Source organism: Natator depressus, chromosome 1 (assembly GCF_965152275.1).
Source record: "Natator depressus isolate rNatDep1 chromosome 1, rNatDep2.hap1, whole genome shotgun sequence".
Lineage (NCBI taxonomy): Eukaryota > Metazoa > Chordata > Testudines > Cheloniidae > Natator > Natator depressus.
In genome coordinates this window covers 35,706,397-35,725,786 of record NC_134234.1, presented here as the reverse complement: position 1 = coordinate 35,725,786, position 19,390 = coordinate 35,706,397, and the positions used below count along the sequence as shown (strand labels likewise).

The 19,390-nt window shown below is 44.5% G+C and overlaps 1 protein-coding gene and 1 long non-coding RNA gene across 4 annotated transcripts in view; one reads left to right on the top strand and one right to left on the bottom strand.

Moving 5' to 3' along the window:
* The window catches only part of AASDHPPT (aminoadipate-semialdehyde dehydrogenase-phosphopantetheinyl transferase), a 57,807-nt gene extending 49,829 nt beyond the window's left edge, over positions 1-7,978 (bottom strand). Inside the window, exons 1-2 of the mRNA XM_074957358.1 lie at positions 7,674-7,978; positions 5,834-6,059 (exon numbers count right to left, since the gene is read on the bottom strand). Of these exons, the coding sequence (XP_074813459.1) occupies positions 5,834-6,059; positions 7,674-7,817 (370 nt within the window). The 5' untranslated portion in view covers positions 7,818-7,978. The remainder of the gene's footprint in view (positions 1-5,833; positions 6,060-7,673) is intronic.
* A 406-nt stretch (positions 7,979-8,384) lies between these two features.
* Positions 8,385-13,614, top strand: LOC141990355 (uncharacterized). Of its 3 annotated transcripts, none has more exons than XR_012640160.1 (3): positions 8,385-8,615; positions 11,806-12,356; positions 13,094-13,614. It is a non-coding gene; the product is annotated as an uncharacterized LOC141990355 (long non-coding RNA). The 3 variants fall into 3 exon arrangements; XR_012640159.1 differs by having other exon boundaries at positions 8,386-8,555; XR_012640161.1 differs by having other exon boundaries at positions 8,391-8,555; positions 11,964-12,356.
* The last annotated feature ends 5,776 nt before the right edge of the window (positions 13,615-19,390 follow it).

The window sequence follows — 19,390 nt, the reverse complement described above, 5'->3', positions numbered from 1 at the left end:
GTGACGGCTATTGGCATTCTGTTACTTTCTTTGTTGGGCCTGTCCTGTAGTAGGTGACTTCTGGGTACTCTTCCCCCATATTTTCGTGTTCTCTGTATATCTATCTATCTATCTTCCTACTGTATTTTCCACTGCATGCATCTGATGAAGTGGGCTTTAGCCCACGAAAGCTTATGCTAAAATAAACGTTAGTCTTCAAGGTGCCAAAAGTACTCCTCGTTCTTTCTGCAAATATTATTGTAGTTATTTATAAATGAGATTTAAAGTGTTTACTGGAAAGGACTGTGATATAGCAATAACCTGTTTATTTTAAAATTAATTTGAAAATTATGTTTTCCCCTTGCAAATCCATAGTGGTACAATATGATAAAACCAGGTGGGATCTCACATATTATACAAATTATTTCTATCAAAAGAGCTATGCTTTGTAATTTCTGTAATGTAAAATGAAAAATACATTTTGTTTTTCACTTATTAAATCTTTATTATTCAGTTAAATGCTGACAGCAAAGCAGGTGTTAAAGCTTTCTTCTTTTATCAGGGAGACGCAGTGAAAAGAAATGTGTAAAGGGTATTGACAGCTCAATTATTATAGGAAGACAGATGATAAATATTTAACTGTACTGAATTTTAGAATGAAAAAGAAACAGATTTATCTCTAGTTCATCTCCCTATTAATGACGGATTGTCCCTTACAGTACTTCGAGAACTCTATTCAATATAATAGAAACAGATCTTCCTTCACATCCCTCTGAGATTATTTCACCATCTAGAAGACCAAAGGGAAATTTAAAAAATTCTATTTTTAGAAAAGGGAGAAGAAATGGACCCACTACTTTGATATTTATAGGAGTATATTAGTAACATATGGAAAGCTGTCCACTTCTCCAACAATTCCCTAGGGTTCACACAGTGTTCCTGATTTCAAAATACCCCACAAGCCACTGCTTCATGTTGCTATATTGGGAACTGAGGGACAGGTAATCAAAAGGCAACTGCAATGATGCAATACAGCACAAGTGTGTACATGAGGCAGAAGAGGAACCAACACAGAGTCGCTAATATGGATACAATGCACTATTAGTATTGACATTGGCACTATATCACAGGTATAGCCCTTTAATGAAGGCACAGACATGGAATGCATGAAAGCACATATCAGGTCCCATGAACACCAGGAACATGGGTCAGAACATTCAGCCACAAAGCAAAGGATCACCTCAGGCTGTTTTGAAGTGACTTCCTTTGGCTCATTAAAAGAGCAATGGACCAGGGTGTATCTGGCCTTCCATAACCAGATGAACATTCCTCACCATATATTTTTAAGGGAAGGGAGAGATGATAAATTAGGAAACTCTTCCAAAAAGGAGGTAACAAGATGGGTTAGGGAAAAAATGAGCACAAAATCCAAAGGAGGGTGGTGATGGGGGGAAACAGATAAAAGTAAAAAGGAAGATGATAAAGGGATACTATGGCGTTTCAGCTACTCCTGCAGTTTTAAATAACAGTAATATATAATTTTATTAAACTGAGAAGCTGCTCATAAAACTTCCCCTTAAACACTGGAATACCCTCCTTATTTGAGGGCAGGAAAAATGGTGAGGATGGTCTTTGAAAAACAAAAGTGAAATTAAATCTCCGATCTTCCCTCTGGCAAAGATCTGCTGCTTTTAGAACAAAACAGTTCAATTAGTTTCATAAGACCAGTTGGGTAGAGTACAGAAATGCATTTAAAACGCCATTTAATCAGTACACGTTAATCTGGCTTTTGCTCTTTTAATGTCGTTTATTAAAACGATTTTCTGAAAGTCTAGGGTGTGGTTTTTAATCTTGACATTAACTGCCATCTAGATGTCTTTTTATACTTTTACTGTTTTTACTCTGTTACGTACTAGAAATGGATGTGGGAAGGGAAAAACAATGACTTCAACAATCTGTTAGTGATTCACATTGATCTTTTGCTTTGCTCTAGAATGGAGAGGCTTTGGACAATTAAACACAAGGTAGCAAACAGGGATTTTAAATGGCTGTAAACCACAGTATACACCAGTATCTACATAAAAACCAGAGAGAGAAAGAGAGGAGAGAGAGCATGAATGCCTATGCCATTAAAAGGAAAATCTTTCAAAGTGCCAAGCAGTAAATCGTGCCTGCTTTACAGAACTGTGTTAAAATCAGCAGAGGACAGAATGCCCCCACCTGCACAGCTCCTTCTAAGGCTATGTCTACACTAGAGACCTTACAGCGGCAGAGCTGTACCAATGCAGCTGTGCTGCTGTAACATCTCCTGTGTAGTCCTCTATGCCGATGGGAGAGCACTCTCCTGTTGACATCATTAAATCACCCCCAATGAGTGGCAGTAGCTATGTCAGTGAGAGAGCATCTCCTGCCAACAGAACGCTGTCCACACTGGCGCATCTGTCGGTGTAACTTATGTTGCTCGGGGTGTGGCTTTTTTCACACCCCTGAGCAACGTAAGTTTACCGACAAAAGTGCTAGTGTAGCCATAGCCTTCATGGATACATATAATCTGTCAGCTTCCCCGTGTACAAAGAAAAGGGACCAACTAATGTTGTTTGCAGTGCAAACTAGCCCTGTGAGGAAGGTGTATGGATGGGGCCTTGTCCCCTGCCTTTTGAAACAGAAAGGCTTTTTAAAAGGCGTGGCAAGGTGCTGCCTATCCACCTTATCTCTCAGGAGGCAATATATCTTTCCAAGGTAATGCCTCCAATTACTGCTATTGAGGAACTGTACCTTCTCCTCCCCTTGACAGTCTGGGTCTTGAGAGACTGAACTGAGCCCCAAACAAGGACTTAGCTGCATGCAAATACAGGGTTAGAACCCTGATATTGCCAGACCTTATTTAAAGTTTCTGTATATCAAGGCCAGATCTGTCAAACCCCAAACTGACCATCGTAATAAATTGTTTCTCCAATCTCAGTGCATATTTATAAATATTACTTAAAAAATTATTAAATTATGTATACATAGATGGTGTGATTCTCACAAAATATTTTTGCATACATAAACACAGATTCCAATGCCAAAAGATCCAACCTGATCTCCTATATGACACAGGTCATGGAATTATTTTGGGGAAGCTTTCAGAGCATATATTTCAGAAAAACATTCAATCTGATTTAAAAATTGCCTGTGGTGGAGAATCTACCATGATCCTTGATGAACTGTTCCAATGGTTAATTACCCTCACTGTTAAAAATATACACCTAATTTCCAGTCTGAATTTGTATAGCTCCACTAGATCATGTTTTACTTTTCTATGGTAGACCTTCTCTTTGTTAAGCTAAATAGATTGAGCTCCTTGAGTCCATCAATGCTAGGCAGGTTTTCTAATCCTTTAAGCATTCTTGGGGCTCTTCTCTTAACTCTCTCCACTTTATCAACATCCTTTTTGATTTGTGAACTGGACACAGTATTCCAGCAGCAGTCGCACCTCTGCCAAGTAGAGAGGTAAAATAACTTCTCTACTCCTACTCAAGATTCCCCTGTTTATGCATCCAAGGATTATATTAGCCCTTTTGTCCACAGTGTCTCCCCAACACCCCAGCCCCCAATCTTTTTCAAAGGCACCACTTTCCAGGATACAGTCCTCCATGGTGTAAGTATGGCCTGAATTCTTTGTTCCTACACACACACTTAGCCATATTGTTTGCTTGCATCCAATTTAACAAGATATCCAGATCACGGTAAATTAGTGACCTGTCCTCTACTATTTATCACTCCCCCATTTTTTTATCATCTGCAAACTGGATCACTGATGATTTTGTGTCTTCTTCTGGGCCATTGATAAAAATGTTAAATAGAGTAGGGCTAAGAACTGATCCCTGCAGGATCCTACCAGATGACGATACCCTATCGTTTTGTGTCCTATCAATTACCCAGTTTTTAATTAATTTAATATATGCCAAATTAATTTTATATCATTCTAGTTTTTTAATCAAATGTTATGCAGTATCAAGTCAAATGCCTTACACAAATCTAAGACTATTGCCTCTGCACTGTTGTGTTTTTCAACCAAACTTATAATCTTATTAAAAAAGATATCATTAGTTTGACAAAAATCTATGTTCCATAAAAATCTTATAATTCTTTATTAATCAAGTCCTGTATGAGCCGCTCCATTATCTTGCCTAGGATCAATGTCAGACTGACATGACTATAATTACACAGGTCATCCCATTTACTCTTTTATTTAAATACTGGCACATCATTAGCTTTCTTACAGCCTTCTGGAACTTCCTCAGTGTTCCAAAACTTTTTTAAAAGAGCCGATTTTTAATCTCTTGGATGGAAGTTATCTAGAAATGCTGATTTAAAAATATCTAACTTTAGTAACCTCTATTTAACATCCACCTGAGACACTACTGGAATGGAAAGAGTGTTATCATATGATGAGACTAAGTAGTCTGTTCCTCTTCCAAATACAGAACAAGGAATACTTATTGAAAACTTCAGCATATTCTGCATTATTATTGCTGGTTCTACCATTTCCATCTAGTGATAGACTAATACCATTATTAAGATTTTTTTCCTAATATACTTCTTTTTTTTAAATCTCTCTCGTTGTCCTTAACTCTGCTGGCCATAGATTTCTCCTTGAATCCCTCTGTTTCACTTATCAATTTTCTGCAGTGTCTAAGTTCCAATTTATATTCATTACTATCAACTTCCCCTTTCTTTCATTTGTTATATATTATTTTTCACCTGCCTTCACGTCCCTTCTAGAGTTGCTCTTTTTTTTAAAAAAAGAGCAACAAAACACAAAAAAACCCGCAAACAATACAGCCTTCTTCCTCCATTGTGGCTTTTTGGGCATCTAGTAAAGTGTTCTTAAGCAATTCCCAATCATCATTCACATTTTTCTGATTAAATTCTTCCTCCCAGATGATTTGGCTCATAATTGTTTTCAGCTTTATGAAACTGGCCCTTTTAAAGCACCAAGCACCTGTGGGTGAGAGAATATATGCTTTACTGGTCTGAACTTTATTCTGTTAACATATTATAAACATGATCATGTCATGATCACTTGTACCTAAGTTATCATTATTTTTTATTTCTTGTGACACAGAATACTGGACAAACTGAAGATTGTGGAGAAACTGCAGAAAAAAACTTTCTTCACAAGAAATGATACAACATGTCCATAGTTTCAGACCATTTTTGTTATGCTTGTAAATTTTCTGAAGCAGCTTTTAGTACAGTGGGAATAAGTGCCAGAAAAACAAGTTGCTGATGTAAATTCCAGTATCTCTCTCCTTTAATCCAGTCATGTTTAAATCTGAGCTATCTTTATGAAGTGCTCTTCATAAAATTGCATGTTTTTTTGGAATGCATTGAGACAGTTTCCTTTTATAGTGTTTTGTCCTGCATTTCATTAATCTACAACCCACTTATCTTTCAGATGTATGCCAATGAATGAGCTAACTGGAAGCTTCTATGAAGCTTAGTATTTTAAAAATCTTTTAGGATCCAATCCTGCAATGAGGTTTCTGCAGATGCCTGCCCCTATTGATTTCATTGCAGGATCAAGGACTTACTGATCCATGGTTGTATTTCAAACTTGGAAAGATAAATAGAAAGATCCACAATCAGAAATGCAACAAAAAAGCGCAATATATACTTCAGAGACTTCACAGCAATAAACAAACAAATAAATCAATGGTTTAAAAAAAAAAAAAATCAAAAGTGCTAGCTAACTCTCTCTATTTCAACAACACTAAATTGCAAGGACTTCGGTTAACTTTTATGGAAACCTTAAAATATTCAATAGTTAGACTCTCTAAAATTTGCTTTGGTAACAGTAATACGTTACCTGGCAAATTAGTCTTCATTATATCAATGCCAACTTGAAGCTCAGGCTCAGCTGCAAGAACTGCATAATCCCCTTGATGAGAGATATTAAAATTGAAACTGGGATGGCTACCGAGGATGTCATTCGCCAGGAAGGGTTTTCCTTTTGATGTCCTTTGCAAATGTATTTCATTCCAAGGTATACACAGTTTTTCTGCAATTAATTTTCTTATCAGCAGACGACCAGCCTATGAAATAAAAAAAGTTTAAAATGATGCATACGGAACCATTGTGCCATGTACAAAGAACAATTTATAACTGTTGAAATACCAACTAGTTTACTTACTTGGCAAATAGGGCTAAGTTATGTACTTAAAGAAACTTGCTATTTACAAAAACCATAGCATGAGATAAATAAAAAAGCTAAAATGTTCACCAGCTCAGATACATTTTACACATGCATTTATTTGTGATGTATCAATAATTTATGCAGCACAGTACAACGCAATCCCCCTTCTAAAGATTCATATTATCTGAAGTAGAACTTCCCTCCTTTCACCAGCTCATCACCTTTCTGCTGAGGATGTTTTATTCCCCCGCCCGCAATAGTGAATATTTCTTTGCATTTATTTAAAACTCTCTCTCTCAGCTTTCCTATTAATGTTGCTTTTGTTAAAAATCATTTAAAAGCTAAATGGAGGGCTTGTGGAAGTAGAAGAGTTAAAAATGATAAAAATGATCATTAATAAAACAATTAGTTATAATTTATTACTCAAATTCTTGATATAAAGCTTGAACTTCACCTTTGCAGAACTTTAAAAGATACACAGTTCATATTCTTACACAGTATGCTTCCTAGTTATAAAACCTCACATTTTTGCTGGTTTTTATTTCATGAAAAAAAGTTATAAAACAACAAGGTTGAGAGAATTCTTTCACAATCCCTTGTGACCTGTTGTCTGTGGATAGTCCACAGACAGAACCCCTCCCCCCACTATAACTAATACCAGTAAGACAACAGACACTGGTCATGATTTGGTGTATTTGATTCCTCAAACTGCCTCCAAAAAAGATGTGCCTTGCAGCATACACTGAAGGTCAAAAGTTGGGCTACTCTGGATTAGGGGAGGGCGAAGGAAGAGGTACCCCTGAACTAGAGAACATCATGCCAGCAGTCCCTTTTCTTTTACAGCAAAAGCCCAGCCTGCAGCTGCCTCCAGGACTTCAGCTGATTTAAACTATGGCAGCATGTCATGGTGAGACAAGCAGTATCTCAGGTGTGAAGGACCTAAGCCAGTTATGTGGATACTGCACCTGGGACTGAGACTCCCAGCCCAGGGCCACAGTCTTGTGCTACCTGGGCTTGTAAGCCTTGTACTAGCATCCTAAAAAACAGCTGCGTATAGGTTGCCTTCACGTTAAGTCTGGGTCTCTCAAACCCAGGGAGGGGGGCTGCTACTGCAAGTCTATAGACCAGGATTGGGAGGCTTGCTCCTAAATGCAGTGCCAGTACGGACATGCCCGTCGAGCTTTATAAATTAACACGAACACTTTGAACTCCTCTCAGAAAGCCAGTGTCGGGCCTGGAGTGCTGGCTCCGGCTGCCCTGCCGCAGGTTCAGCTGGAGGAAAAGCCAGGTTTTGCCGTATCTTCCAGCAGCCGGGGGCAGGGACCTGGTGTTTTACACAGGCAAAGCACCGTGCACGTGCAGGGCTCTTAATAACCATAAGAGGCACTCGGCTCAAAACCTGGCGCTGCGTTAAATACACGACTCGCGTTTCCTCCTGCCCTCGTAACTCCCTTGTTACACGCGGCTCCCCCCCCCCGGCGCTATCGCCATAAAGCGCGGCAGCCTCCTCTACCATGGCGGCCTTGGCATCCCGGGCAAAGGCGAACTGGCGGACGCGGTCCTTCTCCTCGGGCTGAACCAGGCGGGCGGCCAGCAGCCACTCATCCCGGCGCGGGGCCCAGGCGGCGCAGGGGAAGGCCCAGCGCACGCTGCCCATAAGGAACCGCTGGGCGGAGGCCACCGGCCCCGAGCCACCGGCTGAGGGGAGCGAGCCCCAGCTCTCGGGAGCCCGCAGGCCTCCAGGCTGCTCCGCGGGCGGGTCCGGGAGCGCGCCTGGCCACTAGGGGAATGTCACGGTCTCCTCGAAAACCCCGGGGCAAAATCCCCTTAGCCCTGCCGGGGGGGGGGACCCAGCCTCCCACTCGGGGGCTGGTGTGAGCCCCCCGAATGAAGGGGGGCAGGAGCCCTGGGCGCACGGAGGCAACAGGGTCAGTGGCTCGACGTCTTAGCCCCGCCCTCACCCGGCACGTGGACGTCAACGGCTCCCGCCTACAGACCACGAAGCGCGCTCCCGTGCGACTCGGGGCCGTGCGCAGTGCGCGTTCCTGGTACTGGGGAACAATTCAACAGGGCGCGCGCCTTCCCGCCCCTGGGACCGGCGCCCGGCGCGCGCAGCTCCCTTTTTCAGCGGGTTTCCGGAACACATCATCCACCGGCGAGCGTGTAAGTGACGGGACGACGAACCAATCACCAGCCCACTAGGGATGGCGGCTGCTCCGTGATGGGGCGGGCGAGGAGGAGAGACGGGAGGGCGGGGTTACTTCCGAAGACAACACGAGAAGCCACTCCGAGCACAGGGATCGAGGGACTGACAGCCGGCTGAGCCAATCAGCGTGCAGCGGCTGCATAAGCGGGTCGGCAAGACAGGCCGCAGCGTTGCTGCTCTTGGCTGCAGGTGGGTGTCTATGCGTTAGTGAGAAGGAGGCGCGAAGATAAGGCAACGGGTCTCTGAAAGGTCAGCGGCTGCGGGTGGGCGCTGGGGGTGACCCCTTCCAGCGGGTTGGCTCCTGTGGTGAGCCCCGGTCAACCCCCGTCTGCCCGTAGTGTCAGAATTTACCTCCCCTCAGAATGAGCGCCGTGTTGTTACTGAGCATGCGCGAGCTCTGCGAGCATGCGCAGTGGCAACTGCTGAAGCCCGCGGGGCTTTGCTGTCAGAATCGGCTCGCTGAGCTAGTGGCCGCCAAAGCGGGGGTGGGGGGAAAGACGCTCCTGAGGCGGGGGCTCCGCAGCGCCGGCTTTCTGCTTTGTAGTCACAACTAACCAATTACTCCCGAGGGCATTTTGTGTTAAATGATACACAGTTCTGAAAAATTCTGCCTATTTTATTTGTCAAATAAATGTGGTAGCTCCAGCATGGCATTGGGGAGCATAGGCCGCTGTCGGCACAGAGATGGGAGATCACTGTGCAGCTCCCCCCCCGGGACGTGGGCTCTGCAGTGAGACTGCACCCAAGCCCGACACGACGCAAGGACAGGGCCTGTCCCCTCTGTGGCAGGGACACCAGGTGGGGACAGGCAGGATCGTAGGTGTGGGTTGAGAGGGTTCTGTGTGGGGTAATCTGGGTGTGGGTGGCTTGGGGGGGGGTCCAGATGCACAGGGGCTTGTTGTGGGGTTCTGGTTGCAACCATAATGGGAGTCTCCAGAGGGTCCAGGTGAAGGTGGGTGGGGCTCAGTGGGGGGTCTGGGTGTGTGGGGGGATAGAACTCAGCAGGGGGGGTCTGGGTGTGGTAGGCTCAGTGGGGGTCCAGGTGCTGGGGCGGAAAACCAGGTGCAGCTGTTTGGGGCATAATGGGGTGGGATCTGGGTGCGGATGGCTCAGCGGGGTGGTCCAGGTGCAGGGAGAATAGAACTCAGCAAGGGGGGGTTCTGAGTTTGGGGGGCGAGGCTCAGTAGGAGGATCTGGGTACGAGGGGGTCTGGATACATGGGGGTTGGGCCGATGGGGGAGCAGCTCCCTCTACAGTGATGCCTTCCCCTGCAACTGAGGAGCAATGGGTGCAGGAAGCATGGGGGTGGGGGGGGGCAGTTTGAAGAGCATCCTGCAGCCAGGGGAGAAATCTGGGGGTGGGTGTGACCCAGCCCCGGATGCCATGCAGTGGAAGAGAAAGTCCCATCCTCCCCAGCCCAGCTGGGACTAGGAACCAAGCCCAGCGCAGGGGAGGAACCATCAGCCAGATCTTTCCCAGTCCTGCCCCCTACCCCACAGTGATTTACCACTCTGCCGGCTGCCCTGGGTACCCGAAACATACTGCTGGGGAGGGTCGTATGACCGCTTTTGTGGTTTCCCTTTGCTTCCCTGTCAGTCATTTTTCTGCAGGGGAAGCAGAGAAATCTGCAGGGGACATAAATTCTGTGCATGCGCAGTGGTGCCGAATTCCTCCAGGAATACCCAGTGCCTAGGAAATCCCCCAACACCTCCCACGCTGACCACAAGCACAGGTGCGTGGCCAGGTGTGCAAGCCCTGCCCTACTCCATGGCTGCCCCGAGGGTTGGGCACCAAACGGACAGGGAAGGGGATGAGACACAGTGCTGTTGAAACATGGGCCAGGGTGAGGCACAACCACAAGTACTGGGGACGTCGGTCCCTAGTCTGCCCACTCCACCCTCACACTCCACTTTTGTGCAAGTGTAGAGAGTCCCTCCCACTCACCCACACCATCTCACACTGTAATGCTTCACTCCGCCAGTTTTTCCTGATGAATAAGGATATGATTCTGCCTCGGAAGTCACTGATTCTGGGACTTTCAGGGACTACTTCTGTGGCGGGGCTAGAGCAGCTGTCAGCCCCAGTGCTGCTGGAATAGTGGCCACCAGAAGAGCTGTCCGGCTATCAGCCCTGACCACCAAACATCTTACCAGTGGTCAGCCCAGAGCCACCGAACAGCTGACTGGGGGCCAGGAGGAGCAGCAGTGGGGCTGGAGCAGCTGAAAACCCCAGCAGTGCTCTGTTTGTCCCCTGCCCTGGGTGTTTTTAGTAAAAGTCAGAGACGGATCATGGGCTTCTGTGAATTTTTGTTTGTTGCCTGTGACCTGTCCCTGACTTCTACTAAAAATATCCATGACAGAATCTTAACTTTACTGATGGATAATCCCAGAGCTGCTTCCTCCCCTGAGTGGCTGCTATTGCAGGATCCATCCTGCTGAGAGAGCAGAAAAGCAGTGTTCGTCAAGCCCAGTGCCAGCATTGGACTTGTGGGAGGGAGGTACCTGTGAAAAGGGATGATGAATGACTGCACCTTTTGTTACTTTCTCAAGATCATGTTTCTTTGTTTAAAATGAATGAATTTAATAGTTCTGATAGGGTCCAGATTGACAGCTCCAGAAACTGAAGTCCATTGGCAACAAACTGCTCCATTGGTGTGTTTCAACTCTGGCCTTCACAATCTATTTCTGGAGGTGAAAGTGTGTTTCATTTCCCATGATCATTTTTTCCCCACTCAAGATCTCTAGCAGAGTGTCTTCACTGCACTTTTGTTCACTACACTAAAACTTTTGTTGCTCAGAAGTGTGAAAAAACACCCCGCTGAACAACAAAAGTTTTAATGACAAAAAGTCCTTGTGTGCACAGCACTTCATTGGCGGGAGATGCTCTCCCGGTGACAAAGCTACCGCCCCTCGTTCAGGATGGTTTTATTTTGTTGACAGGAGAGCTCTCTTGTGATGAAGAGCGGCTATACAGCTTGCTTTACAATGGCACGGCTGCAATGGTACGTCCGTGCCATTGTAAGGCGCGCAGTGTAGACATAGCCTAAGGCCTTGGCTACACTACACCGTTTTGTCAGCAAAAGGCAATTTTTTTTGACAAAACATTGGAGGTGTACACACTACAATGCTCCTTCCTCCGGCAAAACTCTCATGCTTTGCTGACAAAATAAAACCACCTAAGAGGCATAGAGCATTTTTCAGCAAAGTTAGATCGACAAAGTGTCAGTGTAGACACTGCGCTTGGTTTTGTTGCTGTTAATAGCTTTTAAGAGGTGTCCCACAATACCCATCCTAACTGCTCTGGACAGCAGTTTGAAATCTGCTGCTGTGCATCCAGATACACAGGCATTCGCCCCCTCCCCTTTAAAGGCCTGGGAATTTTTGAAATTCCACTTCCTGTTTGCTGGGTGTATAGAGCTCATATTGCATCTTCCCAACAGACCATGATGGCTCCATACAGCAAACACTCTCCCTCTTGGAGCACAGCTGAGTTGTATGATATGCTGACACTGTGGGGAGAGGAGGCTGTGCAGCCCTAGCTTCACTCCATAGGAACTTAGATACCTACTGGCAGATTTTTCGTGATTTGTTGGATAAGGACTATGAACAGGACGTGGTGCAGCATTGTGCGAAGATAAAGGAACTGAAGTAGGCGTACCAGAAAGCAAGGGGGGCAAACTGACATTCTGATGCTGTGCTAAAGACCTGCCGCTTCTGTAAGGAGCTGGATGGACGCCATCTGTGTTGGCGACCCCCACCTCCACTTGCAAGAGCCCCGTGGATACTTCGGCAGGATTGGGGGTGGCAGATAGTGGACCTAACCCCAAGGACAAAGTCATGGATGAGGAGGTCAAGTTGGAGGACAATGTAGAGCACATGGCAGGGTCGTCCGGTGGCATGGTGAGTCAGGACCTCTTTTCCACTCTGGAGGGGTCTAGACAGCCCCAACAGTCCATCTCTGGCGCACGTGATGCAGAAGAGGAGAGCCCTGGTAAGTAATCTTTTTGAGTTGATGCTGCTCAGTTATGTGAGGTGGAGCTGTGCTTTGCTCTGTATGTTGTAGCAGTGGGTGAAGGAATACAAATGTGCAAGACTAGCTGTGTTTGAGCGTGCTCCACATTCTCTTCTGAGGCTAAGAAGTGTAGTGGAACAATGTGTTAATGCACTGTTAAAACCAAGATTTCACTGGAATCCTCCAGAGAGATCTCTAGGAAAATTTCCTGGTGGTACTCGCCAATCTTCTGCCAAAGGTTCCTTGGCAGAGCTGCTTTGTTCCTTCCCGTGTTGTAGGAAACTTTCCCTTGCCACTTGGCAATCACTTGTAAACAGACCAAAGCGGCACGCAGATGAGCAGCATAGGCACCGTGTCTGAAGCCGCATGCATGCAGTAGATGCACCCTTGCATCCTTGCTCACCCTCAGGAGTGAGATATCGGCTTCAGTGACCCTCCCGCCTGTGGAAAATGGTGGTAGAATTTACAATATTGTCCCTAATCGCCTGCACTGATCCACTTAATAAAACACCTAGACCATTTGCCTTATCTTGAATGCCCAACCCCCAGCCAGGCTGAACTTGCTATGTTTCAGGTGTTTGCTGAGATGTGTGCTTACCAAGGGACAGTGAGAAAGTGATTGATATATAACAAGAAATGTATTTTACTATAATGATTGAATACCCTGCATGAACCAACAATCATGCTTCTGTGTATTGTTTCTTGTACTTCTGCAGATGTGGCCTTCAGGGGAACCCCCTACGCACCAGTGGAGCGCCTCTGCCAGATAAAGAAGCGACCAAGGCAAAGCAAAGAGGACATGTTCTGAGAGGCACTCCAATCCTTAGAGAGCAAAAAAAGAGAATGCAGGGAATGGAGAGAGACCCTCAAGGAGAAATTTAAAATAAAAAGGCAGGATAGAAAGGAGAGTGAGGAGCACATTCTAAAGGGCCAGGAGCCGATGATAAAAGTAATGGAGGTGCAAACAGAGATGTTGAAGTCCCTAATTACTCTCCAGGCTGAAGAGATGCATGCTTGTCCCTCCTGCAGCTGATATGGAACCACTTTTCATGCCCTCCCCAAACTCCTCCTGCACATTCCTTGCAATCACCCGGCCTGCCGCGGTACCCCTTTCACTCCATCTTTTTGACAGCTTCCAAAATGATAGCTGGTTACACTTCCCTTCATGATTATCTCCCTTTACACCAAGCCTTGTGTGTGTGTTGTTAATTGTTATTTAATAAAAGCAGTTTCTGAAAGATAACCAGTCTTTGTCTCACTCACACAGTGGTTGTGGCTGTAATTAATACACAGTGGCAATTTGATCATTTGCTGACTACAAATCATGGTTAGGAGTAATCAAAATTTTCATGAAAGGTGGCAAGTTAACAAAGCATGGCAGAGTGCCGTATAGAAAGGCACTTTACTGATGCTCATTGTCAGAATGTTGGCTCAAAGCCTCCCTAATTCAAATTGCCCCCCATTATGCCCCCTCTAATAGCCCTGGTATCTGGCTGTTCAAATTCAGAAGCCAAGTGATCTGCCTCCGTTCTTCATCCCGGGGGAAACTTTTCCCCCTTAGACTCACAAATATTATGGAGCATGCAGCAGCCTGCTATGACCATGGGAATGTTTTCCTCATTTAGGTCTAACCTGCCATAAAGGCAGTGCCAGTGCACTTTTAATCTGCCAAAGGCACATGCTGCATCTGCTCAACCTATTGTTGAAGTGCTCCTTGCTGCTGTCCAGGTTTCCCATGCCATGAGAGTAAGGGGTATGCTGGGTCTCTCAGGAGCACTCTGGGAATTTCAACATCCCCCACTTGGAATCTTCTGGTCTGGAAAGAAAGGCCCTGCTTGCCGCTTTCTGTACAGGGCAGTGTTCATGAAGGTGTGTGCATCTTCCCGGACCATCCTGCGTTAATGTCAGTGAAACACCCACGGTGATCCACAAAGGCCTGCAATACTATAGAGAAGTACCCCTTTTTATTGATGTACTCAGTCACAAGATGGTCCAGGCCCAAAATTGGAATATGCATGCCATGTATCGCCCCTCCACAGTTAGGGAATCCCGTTGCAGCAAAGCCATCCACTATTTCATGCACATTGCCAAGAGACACGGTCCTTTGTAGCAGGATGCAATTAATGCCCCTGCACACTTGCATTAATGCTGCCCCAATAGTAGACTAATATAATCATGTTAGGATATGCAGTTAAAGATCATTGCTTGCAGAGAGGAAATCTTCCATCTCTGCAACACCCCCAGGAATCAATGCGATTTCAGTGCTTCATACTGGTACCATGCTGTTTTCTTCAAGCAGTTCTAAATAACCAAAAGCTTTAAAGCGTGTCTATTTCCCTTCTGTCTAATACTAAATCTAACATGTAATATTGATAAATGCCATTGTGTGAATTCAAATATCTCAGAATGTCACCAATATATGTTTTGTTACCTGAAAAAAAAAAAATGACTCACAGAATATTAATTGCTGTAAAGTTCAGTTATATATGAAGAGATGATGGGGACGTTTGCTGTTTTTTTTACATATAAGTAACTGAGCTCACACCAAGGTAAAGCAATTTTTAATACTTGGCACAAAACAAGGAAATCAGTCTTCTAAAAAACTTACATTTTGAAAAAATGACTTAATATTTTTAGTTTAGAGAAATATCCTGTAAAATTGTAGTAACAGTCTGTTTTTAGTGTCAGATTTTAAAGGGTTGGAGTCCCATAGAGTGACTTATGGGTTTCTATAAAACTACCTCTAGCAGCAGCAAAGGCAGTTATGCTTTAATAAGATAATAAATATGTTTAAATAATCTTTGTTTTACTTTGCAATGATATTTGATATTAAAATAGGAGGACCAAGAAGAAGAGAAAATTAAAATTCTCCCCATCCCACACATAAAGTGTAGATATTTCTCTAAATTCCCAGCATATTTCTTTCACAGAATCACAGGGTTGGAAGGGACCTCAGGAGGTCATCTAGTCCAATCACCTGCTCAAAGCAGGACCAATCCCCAGTTTTTGCCCCAGATCCCTAAATGGCCCCCTCAAGGATTGAACTCACAACCCTGGGTTTAAGCAGGCCAGTGCTCAAACCACTAAGCTATCCCTCCCGCCCGAAAAGATTTATGCCAATGTAATGCCGACAGACCCCAGTCGTTGGCGGGCAGGATCAAACCTGAGACCTCTGGAGCTTAGTGCATGAGCCTCTACAGCATGAGCTAAAAGCCAACCAATTAATTGGTGGCATCTCTTTTCCCCTAAGATATAGAAAACTGTAAGTTATCTGTGTGACAGGTTGTGACCCTGGGGGTGAAGTTTGGGAGCCGTTGGAACCGCTGTGCCCCCTAACTATTCAGCTGGGTTGGCCTTTCTCACACTGCTCTCTGCTGGTGACCCAGCCAGCCTCTCCAGGCCTTATCACCCAACATGACAGTAGGTGGCGCCACATACCCAACTGAGTTATCTGAGTGCTTTACCTAAGCCACTCATGGACAAACTGGAGGCCCCTACCCAACTTCCCAGCTCTGAACCCCGACTGGAGTATAAACCCAGAATTATACCAACTTGCACTGCACAGAGATTTGTACAATGCAAATGTAGTAATTAATTAATTCACTCCCCCCCCCCCCCCCGATATGGGAAATATGTGCAACAGCCTTTCCTTTACCAGGTTGAGATTTTCCCAACCACTTCACTTAAAACACACTGGTTAAGATAAAATATAAAACAAGTTTATTAACTACAGAAAGATAGATTTTAAGTGATTATAAGAGATAACATAAAAACAGCCAAACCAAAGGTCCATCTAAGCCCAGTATCCTGTCTTCTGACAGTAGTCAATGCCAGGTGCCCCAGAGGGAATGAACAGAACAGGTAATCAAGTTATAACAAACAGATCAAAGCCTAGGAAATTAAACAAAAACGCAAACAAAGCCTAATATACTAGATAGATAGGATTTGAATTAGCACTAACTCACCCTGACTGATGATACAAGCAGTCCACCAAGTTCCCATTCACAGGCTAGAAATGCCTTTAGCCTGGGACCAGCACTCCCCCCAGTTCAGTTATTGTTCCTCAGGTGTTTCCAGTGTTCTCTTGCGTGGCAAGTAAGGTCAAGAGATAATGTCATGCCCCATCTTTTATAGTCTCTCCATATGGCAGGAACCCTTACCTCCAAGCTAAGTTCCCAGCCCAGTTTGTAGAAAAATACAGGTATGAAAATAGAATTCAGTGTCATGTGATCTGGTCACATGCTTTGCTGAGTCATAGCAGCTGTTATCCATAGACTGTCTGAAGTGTTCCCAGAAAGGCTCACCAGGTGGGGGATAAGATTCTCCTATGGCCTCTTGTTTCCCTTAATGGCCCATTACCTTGAATAGGCCCTTCACAATCAGCTGTCCAGACTGAAAGCATCTTGCCTAGTGGGTGTCACCCAGGTGTAACCACATTTGAAATACAGATACATCGCCAATATTCGTAACTCCTGATATGAAAATGATACACGCATACAAATAGGATAATCATATTCAGCAAATCATAACTTTTCCAATGACACCTCACATGACACATTTTGTACAAGGTGCATCATAATTATAATTACATTATAATAATACCACTATGATGAATACAGGGTGCAGAGTGCCACAATCAGCCTTTAAGAATACTTTTTTATTAAACTAATATCTGGTAGGAAGGGTCCCCCAGATTGGTGGAAAGCTCAGTGACAGAGGAAGTGTCTTTGTGAATAAATTTTGTTTCTCTTAGTGAAGTTATCCACCTGTGTGGAGCAGACAGCTGCTGGGAACTCTCAAGCAGTAAAGTGATTTTTTTTCACTAACCAGGAAAGAGAGAATATATTCTAGGCTATAATATTATCTGGGGTAAAGGAAAAGATGGTTCCTTCGGGGGTATTTGTTTGTAGTATATTATAGGGTAAAGGCAGTCTAAGGGAATGTCTACACTACAATTAGACACCCATGGCTGTCCCATGCCAGCTGACTCAGGCTCACAGAGCCTAGGCTAAGGGGCTGTTTAATTGCAGTGTAGGTGTTCGGGCTTAAATTGGAGCCTAGGCTCTAGGACCCTGTGAGACAGGAGGCTCCCAGAGCTCAGACTACAGCCTGAGCCTGAAATGTCTACTCTACACCACAATTAAACAGTCCCTTAGCCTCAGTCCCATGAATCTGAGTCAGCTGGCATGGGAAAGCTGCAGGTGTCTAATAGTAACGTAGACCTACCCTAAAGAGCCCAACCTTTGAAAGCTGTATGTGTGAAAGACAACACTGAGTTACAGATTGTTTGTTTGTATTTTGGAAGCACCTAGGATGGCTCAATTAAGATCAAGGCCCCGTTGTACTAGGCACCGTACAAACAGAATAAGAAACATTTTCTATCCTCAGAAAATTCATTCTAAAGTTCTGTTCATTTCCACTGTTGTAGTAGACCTTGTGGAATGGATCACATTGCTCTTAGCAGGAGGCTTGATGGAGGAATTGTAACTTTAATGCATTCTATTGTGATCTATCTGGAGATGGTTGTCTTGGATGCCTTTCAACCTTTTTCTGACTCCTGTATAAGTCTGTGTCTGTCTTTCATCATTCAAGTTTTGTTAATGTAAAATCTAAAGGCCTGTCCCTATCCAGGATATGAAGTTGATATTCAAATTAGTATTTTGGCCTGCACACAGAAAAAACATGAAAAAACTGATTTAAGTAGAACTGTGTTCCTCGTATTTATAAAATCAGGAGAACATCTGAGTGATTGTCTGCAAAGTGATGTGATGAAATATAGAAAATAAAGTTTCTTTCACAAAGAGCTCCCAAACCACTGACTCTTGCAGCTGTTGTGATTCCGCTTAGAAAAGAGCACTTGAGTGTCAGCAAAAAAAAAGGGTACTTCTAAGGCAGCGGTGGGCAACCTGTGGCCCACCGCTTTCCGCAGCTCCCTTTGTCTGGGAACAGTGAACCGTGGTCACTGGGAGCTGAGGGGGACTGTGCCTACAGATGGTCAACATCAGCAAAATGTCTCACGGCCTGCAATCAGATTACTTTGATGGGCCGCATGCGGCCCATGGGCCTCAAGTTGCCCACCGCTGTTATAAGGGCTGAAATGGTGGCTTAATCATTGCTTGTAAAACCGTATTTGAATTCCATTTTTTCCTCTGATCTTTGATCAGTGGACACGGATTGGGTGCAGTTAAACATTTTCTTTTACCTTTTGTTAGTAGAAAAGATACTACTAGTTTGAGTGTATATTCCCTTTCCTTGCTGCTGGTTCCAGTGGTATTCTCCGTTATATTTTACCTATTGGTGAAAGAAAACAGTAGCTGAGAGTCTGCCTTAGAGTATGTGTGGGTGTAATAGGAGGCTAATTCCTTTATGCAGAGGGAGAAAGGATCCTAATGTGAATGCCTGAACTCTGAAAGAACTTTGATAAAGTTTTTTGTCAAAAGGAATGCTACCCTTGCTTTTAAGGAACATAACCAGGCAACCTCAGAGATGTATTTTATATCAGGCTAAACAAGTCTTCCAAATTTGCTTGCATGGTTTTCTACATTTGAATGGGAAGTCTATCATTTCACTGGAATAGCTGCATCCCTGAAGATTTAGTCTTTCAGATGGCAGGCTGTCAATCTCAGCCTCTAACAATCTGGGTATCCAGAGCCATAGCATACAAAAAGTGCCTCTATGGCTTGTGGACATTGGGGTCTCTGAGTTATCAGAATAAATAGTGGTCTTGTTCTTCTATATTTTCCAAGTAACCCAGGCTTAGAATGGAAAGGAATGCATACATACGGTTGTCTAACCATGGGAAGGAGAAGATGCCTTCTTCCAAGTGCAAGGGTGACAATGCTGGGAGCAAGATCAGTGGATCTCTTCTGTTCCAGGAGCCACAGAGATCTATTTGTGGTTGGAGCCACCTGACTGACTGTAGATAAAAATATAGATTGGTCCAACTCCTCCTCTTCTGTGGCAGACATCTTCTGTTGAGAAGACTGCTGGGTGGCTTAGCTTGAATATATGAC